General features: G+C 43.3%; 1 protein-coding gene across 1 annotated transcript in view; it reads right to left on the reverse strand.

The window, feature by feature from the left end:
• Nucleotides 1-1,436: 1,436 nt before the first annotated feature.
• The window catches only part of gas7a (growth arrest-specific 7a), a gene marked incomplete at both ends in the record, with an annotated part of 13,840 nt that continues 4,783 nt past the window's right edge, over nucleotides 1,437-10,493 (reverse strand). Inside the window, 9 exons of the mRNA XM_083676716.1 lie at nucleotides 1,437-1,550; nucleotides 2,431-2,529; nucleotides 2,671-2,750; nucleotides 4,997-5,120; nucleotides 5,660-5,788; nucleotides 7,539-7,617; nucleotides 7,756-7,830; nucleotides 9,027-9,142; nucleotides 9,693-9,782. Of these exons, the coding sequence (XP_083532842.1) occupies nucleotides 1,437-1,550; nucleotides 2,431-2,529; nucleotides 2,671-2,750; nucleotides 4,997-5,120; nucleotides 5,660-5,788; nucleotides 7,539-7,617; nucleotides 7,756-7,830; nucleotides 9,027-9,142; nucleotides 9,693-9,782 (906 nt within the window). The remainder of the gene's footprint in view (nucleotides 1,551-2,430; nucleotides 2,530-2,670; nucleotides 2,751-4,996; nucleotides 5,121-5,659; nucleotides 5,789-7,538; nucleotides 7,618-7,755; nucleotides 7,831-9,026; nucleotides 9,143-9,692; nucleotides 9,783-10,493) is intronic.

Genomic DNA, 10,493 nt, shown 5'->3' on the forward strand with positions numbered 1-10,493 from the left:
TTCCAGAATATCTAAACTACAGAAAAAACATAGACTCACAAACAGACAGAAACACACAAACAGATAAACACACAAACATACTGTACCTGTACATGCAGTCGTTCATATCAATGTAATGGTGTATATATGTTATTGTATGTATGTTTGTGGGGTTTGAACCAGGGACCTCTTGAAAAAAATGTAACAAACAACAAGGTACAAACATTTACCTGGCCAAAAGTCCAAGGCCCATAAACCATTTAACAACAAAATACATCTAGGTGGTATCTACACATATACATATGGATGCAGAATAGAATATATCAAGGACATTCCGGGTATTTAACCGTTAGGCACTAAAAGGTGTTCATTGTAACATGGATCATCTAAAGTCTCACCATTGATCCAACATAGAGTCTGGCCTAAATTCTGATCTGCCAAGTGATGGGACTTGTGACAAATGTCAAAAACACATTCCTAAACATCTTGTCCTATTCAACTTTAAGAGAGGTTGCTGTATAACAATGTTGTGCATGGATTCTAGGTTTACTGTATGTTAATTAAACATTTTAATGAGTTGATTCACTCTCGCTCATTGAGTAGAGAACTTACATGTACAGCACAACTTTTGTAAACACAACCCGTTAAATTGTTCTACAGTGCCAGGACAGCCATCATATTTCACAAATATGCACTTTTCCATGTACAATAAATGTAAGATACTGTATTATTCTAAAACATGCATATCCACAGGTAAAACAAATCAGCATAAATATGAAAATATATCATATTTATTCTAGGATATCACAATATGTTTCACACTCCGGTATCTAAAATAAAGCTCATGTTAACGACTAGCTGTTCGAATTATTTGCCAAAATTGAGGTTTTACAGGAATTCATCAATTAAACCAAATACAGAAAAGTCAAACAGCATTCTTACTAGTGTCAACTTCCAATTTCATAACAGGTTAACAACAATATAAATGTTTAAGCACGTTTAGTGGCATTCAGTATACAGATTAACACTGTCAAATATTGTATGAGCATGCTGGTATTTTGAGTAATGATCCATTTGAGTTTTTTTTCCATCGTGGGTTCATCAGCACGGCATTGGGAATGGTACAGTAAGATAAACCCTTCTCCTCTTATCACTGACATAGACAGAGTTAGCTGACCTCACCTCAGCCTGAACATACACACACTATACCTGGATCTGTTTTTAGAGTGTTCTGTGAGAGGCCTGGTTCTCTGACAGTGTGGAGGTGTAGACTCTCAGGGGCGGTTTCCCAGACACAGATTAAACCTAATTCTAGACTAAAATTGATCTTCAACGGAGCTTTACCATTGTTTTTTTTTGTCCAGGACTAGCCTTAATCTGTGTCCAGGAAACGGGCCCAAAGAGAGAAATGGCTGCTTGAGGAGGAGCAGACTGACCCTAGGTCAGAGTTCTCTGGTTTATATGTCCATGTTCACAGGGCGCACGTGCCCAGTCTTGTGTTCCTGCACCCACAGCTCTCTGTCTTTGGCGGGGTCCACACTCTGGAGCAGCTGGTCCACGGGCTCCACCGTCTGCACACACACACGCACACGCACACACACACGCACACGCACCGCACACGCACATGAATCTCAAGCCATATACAGGTAGAGCCCACATTGATACTATGTGTCTCATAGACACCATTGATATGCATCATACTGTACACATCTGAAAAAAGATCATGCTGCAAATACATCTGGAGGCATTGAAGTGTGCAGGTATCTACTGGTGGTTTGTTATAGAGCCCCTCCACGAGCAAATCACTTTATTCGGCTGTTCGGTAGTGTGTATCAACACCACAGTAATTGGCCTTCTCCCTCAGCCAGAGTGGCACTACTCCTGGTACGGTACACAACCCCCTTAGATTTGTTTACACATCCTAAATGTGTGTCTCGGTTCGGTCCTCTTATTCGACATAGCCTTACGAAGCAGGGAACGGTGACAGCTGGGATACCGCTGGGGAATGGGCGACAGAGGGACAGTGAGAATTTGAAGATGGTCAAATCCTTTTAAGTGTTTGGCCAGCATTGTCACTACAAACATGCTTGCCAAGGCACTGAGCAAAGTCAAGCACACAAATCCTTCCAATCTCCTTGTATTAGGATACCTTATACAGGATTGTTGAAGTGATCTCCTTATAGGAGACGAAACACACTCTGCAGTGTCGAGTTTGAGTTCTGCTAAGAAATTGTATTTCACTAAAACACAATGACTCATACTCCTCTGTGCTCCCCAAACGTAGATCATTATAACCAGAAAATAGTGGAGTGTTGCTCCTTTTAGACTTCTGTTCAGTGCTTTCTTGTACAAAGAATGTTCACATAAGTCCAAATCACACCACTATTGAATGTTATTACGTGACGCATTGTGTTTCCCTCATTTGAAGAGAAAGGAACTTATGTGACTCACACTTTGGTTGAACATGTCAGTTTCATGCCTCAGCGTTGTGTACTGACGTAAATGTTGTTGTATCATTTCCACCCGCTCAACCTCCAGTCTCTCCAACTCCTGAATGACAGAGAAACACCACAGTTAAGCTAACAAGGGACTTACCTCAGAGACAACCGTGCACGTCACCATCTTTCATCACTTGCCATCAGTAATATGTCATCAGTAATACCACCGAGCAAAGCAAGTTGATTCAATTACCAGGCTTGTGGTGACCATCTCCTCGAACCACTTGGACTGGCCCTGATTGTAGAGATCAACTGTGCGCATCAGGTCATCCCCTTTAGAGAAACACAGACAGAGACAGCAGGGTCATTCAACCCAGTAGGTCTGACAAGCAGACTGGTACTGTAGACCCCACCTCTCAATAGATTCCAGATATCACTTTTTATTGTGTTATTTACATTAACATTTTCATTGAAAGATGAATGTTGTGGCATGCCTTCAGATATGCTGTTTCAGTCTCTATATTCTAAATGGAGGTGGAGCAGGTTTGAATGCTGCTGTCTGTTAATGCAACCCTCCCTTCAAGTAGGGAGGGTTGCATTAACGTGTGTGCATCAACTTCATATCGAGATATCTCCAGCAGAGGGCGCTCAGAAACCAGTTGCCGACATCTCAACATCATGAAGGGCTTAGAGATTAAGATGCTTGTCTTCCAAAAAAACAACAAACAAAGCAAAGTTGTCGACTGAGTGTCGCACATTATTTTGTACATTTCAACTAAATGCATAATACGTACATTATAAGGCTGCAAGAAAGTAGAACTACACCACACTGCAGAGAATGTTATCTGGAGATCCAGCCCCAGCAATGATGAAACACATCTCAATCTATATGGAAATGAGGCAGGGCCCTAATGGCATTTGCCTCCGTCTCCAAAAAAAGTGATCATTGAGACAAACCAGACGTCATATAACCATGCCTAATGCGAGCTATTGATTAGAGCTGTGAACTGTGACTAATTCACTGAGTAGGAGAGGGAATGAACAAGATAACTTGGCGCTGTGTGTTTTTTCTCTACAGTCGACTGTGTCGATCTGCAGGGGGAGAGCAAGGACATTGGCACCAGGACTTTTGGTACATCACACATACACTTTGGAACATAGGGGAATGTGCGCTCTAGGCATATTGAGTTGCACGGTTGCAACGTGTTCTCTTGATTTAGAATAATAATTGACGATGGTCATGCCAAATATGACTCATTCAATCCTAAAGCAAAGACAATGTGCGTTACCAAACGCTTCCTTTCTTTCTTTCTTTCTTTCGGTCTCGAGCACATGACAGCCAATACAGTGTTTTTGAAATATACTGTACAGTACATAAAGCGATAGACATAACAACAATGATACAAGTGTAATACCATTCAAGATGGTCTTTATATAGTCGCAGGGAGGATTAGAACAATTAACATAAAGTTTAACTTTGTTTAACTTTATATATATACATATATCTTACTTATCCATGACTATCATGCTTTATGTTTTGATCGTAGTTCTGTGCCAGTGGATACTTGTGTTAGAAGCCTCCCTCTCTTGTCTGAGCTCTGCTCCATCCCATTCATGTCTGGCTGAACGCCCCCACAGTCCCAATCTGCTCTGCAGCACAGCCCCAACTCTCACCCTCTAACTCCTGCTTGCAAAAACACACGTCTTGGGCAACACAGTCTGGGAATCCTACCCAAGTCTCGACCCTGAGCGTGTGAAACTTATCTGCACTGTCTGCACCCCTGTTCCATTCAGACAGGAGGGTTAGAGGCTTACGTTGCCAAATCTTAAGGGGTTGGGCTGGACTGGCTGGTCCAGAGAAAACAAATCCTCCATTGATACCATTTATTCACTGAGATCAAAAGATTAGCTCTGGGGATTGTGGGTAAATGTCCTCTCCCACCGGGCTTATTATCTCAGCATAAAAATAGATAATTAAACTGGTTTCCTTCTTAAAATGCTGGTTTGGCCTTACTATGGCTGGCTCTCTGTGGCACTGGTTGGTGTCTGGTATGATGCCAGGGGAGTGCCTCCCTCTGCAGTGTACTCACCCTGTCAGCGACGCCTCTCGCCTCTAATGAAAACAGCACCATAACATTACACAACGTGAGCACAACACCACAACGGCAGGCAATTTCAGATCCACACAAGAGTGGCCTTGAAAAACAGCTTAATGCAACATAAAACCCTGGTTGCTCGATGATACGGGGTTGATTTATCAAGAAACGCAGCTGTGGGTAAACTGAATGGCCAGGATTTTTGCCTTTACAAGCAGACTGTGTTAAGTTGTTAAAGAAATCTGAAGACGGGCTCATTGTAATGCATGGAACGGAATTACATGCATGGAATGGAATTACATGCGTTACAATAAGCCCATCCTCTGATTTCTCCCTACAGAACCCTCCACTGCTAAAAATGCGGCTTCAGACACTCTCTACTCTCTGGGTGCAGAGACTGCAGGTGTTGCATGGACGCGTTACGGGTGCTCTCCAGATTCTATGCTGTACAGTATGTTTAACCCCGGACCCCTGGGCCCTGACCTGCTTGTGTGGATTTCCGCCGGGCCTTCTTGATGTCCTCCTCTGTCTTGTTGCTGAGTTTGATCTCCAGCTGCTGGGTTTTTACCTCCAAATCCTTCTGTCTGTCCGCCAGGGCTTTGCGGGCCTTCACAGTACAAACAGACAGTGTGAATGAAGAATCAATATGAGTCATTCATGCTAATCCTCAGCTTTACTGTACCTACGGCTACTACTAGAGTCATTACAGTCTTTTCATGTTGGCTACCTATTTCCTCAGTCAAATCCTAGGCTCATCCCTTAATCTATGCTTATTTCACGTCACCGAACCTTTCTTCATCTCGTCTGTCGAGGCAACTCTCCAAGGCTGGTCATGTTGTAATAGTGTTGGAAATGCAAACACAAGCACTTGATCCATAAGCCTGAAATAATTTCTCTCTATGGAAGCCAACTAAAATAAAACACTGGGAATGGAATCATGTTAAGCCAAATGGTTGATTCATCTAATCTTATACGATTAAGTTAGGGGAAAATGATAAGCAACAGGTTTGTTTTCGAGAGTAAACAATTAGCTTTCCAATGTGGGGTATGGTAACAATAGATCCCCACAATTAGACTGTAGTTAGATAATCACTAAACCACCTCTTCCAGGAAAAACAGAAGGCCTTGCATTAAGTGGTACTGTACCTTTTCCACTCCTGCGTAACGACTGACCAGCTGCTTCCTGAGGTCTGCAATGTGGTGGTCATACTTCTTCATGTCCTTCTTAAAGTTGTCTCGGAACGTCAGCAGGGGTTTCTCAACCTCACACTGGAGCTGTAGTACCACAAACGAGCACCACAGTTGTATTACTGTATGTAACAACACTGTATCTACAATGTAACGTTTGGCGTGACAGTGTAGAGTTCAAAGTGGTACCAATCTGCCATAAAGCAAGGAGAGAGAGAGGTTGATAGAAGACTCTTATACTAACTGTACGCTCCACAGGACTTCTCTCTCTTTCGCTTGACCACACGTTACCTAAACAGCTAATGGGCCAGGGAGTCAGAGAGCTCAGAGTGCAGAGCCTCAGCCTCAGCCTGCATGTCAATAGACTGGCGCTTGTCAGAAGACAGGACTAATTAGTCAGACAATAGAGGAGGCTATGTAAAGCTCCAAGGCTGCCTCAGGTTTATTTTAGGCTTTGTTTGGATCCACTATAGACATTTTGCTTCACTAGTAATCGTATCTCTCCTCGCCACAAGGTCAAGGTAAGCAAACACTATGACCCCGGGTTGTGGTCAGATTAAAAAGTCTACCTTGGATCCATTTTTGAGACGTTCAAGTTTTAGCCCAAAGACACACATAAATATTTCAAACCAAGCTTCCTCTAGGGGTCCAAATCTCAAGGAAAACAAATCTGATACGTAGCTCTGACTGAAAGTGTGAATGCGGCTTGGATCGATGTCATCCGCCACCATAAATTGCCATGGAAAGCTGACTATGGATCTAAGTTGCAAACCATTTAAGTTAAGTTTAGACAATGAAGATATAACTTGGGGGCTAACTTAAGTGGAAACTAGATTCTTACAAATGAAATATGTTACAGTGAGACACTAGTAGATGTTACTGTGAGACACTAGTAGATGTTACTGTGAGACACTAGTAGATGGAGACACTAGTAGATGTTACTGTGAGACACTAGTAGATGGAGACACTAGTAGATGTTACTGTGAGACACTAGTAGATGTTACTGTGAGACACTAGTAGATGGAGACACTAGTAGATGTTACAGTGAGACACTAGTAGATGTTACTGTGAGACACTAGTAGATGTTACAGTGAGACACTAGTAGATGTTACAGTGAGACACTAGTAGATGTTACTGTGAGACACTAGTAGATGGAGACACTAGTAGATGTTACTGTGAGACACTAGTAGATGTTACTGTGAGACACTAGTAGATGTTACTGTGAGACTAGTAGATGTTACTGTGAGACACTAGTAGATGTTACTGTGAGACACTAGTAGATGTTACTGTGAGACACTAGTAGATGTTACAGTGAGACACTAGTAGATGTTACTGTGAGACACTAGTAGATGTTACTGTGAGACACTAGTAGATGTTACTGTGAGACACTAGTAGATGTTACTGTGAGACACTAGTAGATGTTACAGTGAGACACTAGTAGATGTTACAGTGAGACACTAGTAGATGTTACTGTGAGACACTAGTAGATGTTACTGTGAGACACTAGTAGATGTTACTGTGAGACACTAGTAGATGTTACAGTGAGACACTAGTAGATGTTACTGTGAGACACTAGTAGATGTTACAGTGAGACACTAGTAGATGGAGACACTAGTAGATGTTACTGTGAGACACTAGTAGATGTTACTGTGAGACACTAGTAGATGTTACTGTGAGACACTAGTAGATGTTACTGTGAGACACTAGTAGATGTTACTGTGAGACACTAGTAGATGTTACAGTGAGACACTAGTAGATGTTACAGTGAGACACTAGTAGATGTTACTGTGAGACACTAGTAGATGTTACAGTGAGACACTAGTAGATGGTTCAGTACTTTATTGGAGAACTTGAGGTGGACATCAGCCTCATCAGCGCAGCTCCTCTTCAGCTGGGCCCAGGCCTCCCCGAGGGTCCTAGAATCATTTCAGAGGTGATATCGATAAAACCATTCGGAATAGCAACAGTAGAGTACTGTAAATGTGGAAGGACAGGTGGACACTGGAGCAGGTAAATGGTGTGTATAGAAAGCATGCTGACATCCACTCACTCACCCCTCCTCTTGAGCAGCCAGGGGGATCTGCGAGAGCTTGGAGAGGTTCTTGGCGTACTCCTCCTCAATCTTTATCCTGGAAGAGACAGAGGCTGATATGAGATTCTGAAGTATGGGGCTTGGGGGAAGAGGGGAATTTTTTTTTAAAGACAAGAGGAGTTTCAGAGGAGCAGTGGGGCATGGAGACGATACATCACTGACACCCAGTGCTGCTGTGGCCTCTGGCTCTTAAATTCAACTCCAAAGGAAGAATAATGTCAAGTAAAGTCCAGAAAAATTTAAGAAAAAAAAACATTTTATGTCGATACGCTTTCCTGTATGATGGCCAGCCATGAAAACGAGCAGAGGATATTTACTCATAGCCTCCCTGAGGGGCATTCAGAAAGGGCAGCCATATTTCTGTGACCAGAGTGACATTCAAGTACCCCACCACAGTGCCATTACCCATTCATACCCGAGTACCTCTGTCTACTAAGGAAGGTTACGGGGGCCATGGACAGAATCAGACATCAGACACTATTGATGTCAGCTGGCACACTCCCCAAAACAGAACAACCCCACTGAACCAATAAACAAAGGTGAGAGCGCTGGTGAACTCTGGTAGAGGGACCTGAGGGACAGGGGCTGTTGGAATTGGCTGTGTGTGAGTGCAGTCAGGGAGAAATAATTCTCAAGTCTATGGGGAGTCAATGGAGACTTTTGAGGGCTCATCGTGGGGTTACTTATGTGTGCTGAAGCCTATTAATTAAAGCATGTAATATGGCTTTTATTGGTGCTGTTAATGTTAGTTATATGTATCTCTCAAAATGTCTACCTTTAGTTTGATTTACTATATCAATGACAGAGACTAGAACATACTGAAAATCACAATAATAAAAAATATATATTTTGAAGTGAAGGCATTAAACTACTAGACTACATCATGTTTAACCACATGTTAATGCGCATGAAGATGACACAGTAGAGGCAGGTTGGAAGGTAAACACAAGGACAAAAGAGCACATGGCCAATATTACCATGGTAACACTATGATAAAGCTAGGAGAACCCTGTGATAAGAAGCAGTGAACACAGTCCAAATAAGATACCTAATGTAAGATCAACATCCATAAGATAAAGGCAAGTAATAGCATTTCCGATCAGCTCATGTTGCCACAAAATACATACATACATACATACATACATACATACATACATACATACATACATACATACATATCTTCCACCACCATTGATAGCAGCAACCAATCCCTCACAGCAAACATAGTGTTACCTCTCTCTGATGAATTCAGCCATCTCTTTCTGCATCTGTTTGCCCTTCAGCTGTTTCTGAAGCAGCACCTCAAAGCCCCCCACAGAGGTGGTTCCCTGGGGGTCTTTCTTGTCAGTCTGAGGAAGAGGAGAGAGCATCACCCAAACACACGCAGAATGTCAATAACACTCATGTTTACATTTGAGTGTGTGTAGGGGGTGAGGGTTTGGGGTGTGGGATGGGGTTGTGAGGTGAGTCAGAGTGAGTGTGTGTGAGTGTGCGAGCAGGGTGAGCACATGTGGGTGCGTGCGTCATTTGTGTGGGAGTGTGTCTCATTTTGTGTGTGCTTGCGTGTGCGCGCACGTGCGTGTGTGCGTGGGCATTACAAGGTTCAGTGAGAGGTACTGTAGCGACCTCCCTGATGTGTGACAGGGTGTCGTTGTGACAGGGAGTGAAGTGCTGTACCACGTGGACGAGAGGTGACAAATTCATTTCACACTGTGGGTTTGAGCGGTGGCAGAGTTAGACATAGTATGCCACAGGAAATACAGGCTGCCACAAAGAACATAATGGGCCAACATGACAACTGGATTTAAAGAGCTGGAGCAGCAAAAGCAATGAGAAGCAGGGGACTCTTTACTCTACTGTATGAGTTGTGTGGTTGGGGTATGTAAGGGGCTGTCTTACCCAGAAGTAGTCACAGTAGCTCCACTCGTTGGGCTTGAGAAGCTGCTGCTCTGGTGTCTCCATCGGCAGGGGGAAGGTGACGCAGTTGATCTGAATGAAAGACAGAAAATATTAGCCCGACAGTTTCAGACATCTCCATCAGTCTCAGAATTGGGTATGGGAGGAACAAAAAGACAGGGAGTTGTTGAAAAGAGCTTGTGATTTGGAGAGTAGAGGCACAGGCCTGGTTTGTGTTTTTGTCCTGAGGAAGGGAGTAAAGGTCAGGAATGAGTGAATACTCATGGGGGGAGGTTGGTCATCAAGATGGTGACCGAAAGAGCCCCAAGGGCAGGGGAGAAGGGAGAGGAGAGAGAGAGAGAGAGAGAGAAAGAGAGAGAGAGAGAGAGGGGCTAAGAAGAAGAGAGGGAGGGGAGAGAGAGAGAGAGAGAGAGAGAGAGAGAGAGAGAGAGAGAGAGAGAGAGAGAGAGGAGACTTTCATGTGTAAGATGATTGGAGACAGGCACAAACAGTCCTGCAAACAACTTTAAAATCCAACAAACAAGTGATACACAAAACAAAGGCACATTGAAGTAACATCTACAATCAGCGCTAGCCACATAAATGCTAACCCAAATCAAACAACTAAATCAAACAACCAAAAACACTTGAGAATGATGTCACAGCCACAGATAAACACACCCAGCACTCAGACTGAACACACACTCTCTGGTCCACAGCGGCTTCAATTACCCTTACATGCCTGCAATTATGTAATGCTCTCCATCTGTAAGCCCTCCTTTCTGGCACCGCAAGATGCCCTCA

This window comes from Argentina silus, assembly GCF_951799395.1.
Source record: "Argentina silus genome assembly, chromosome: 9".
In the NCBI taxonomy this organism is placed as follows: Eukaryota; Metazoa; Chordata; class Actinopteri; order Argentiniformes; family Argentinidae; genus Argentina; species Argentina silus.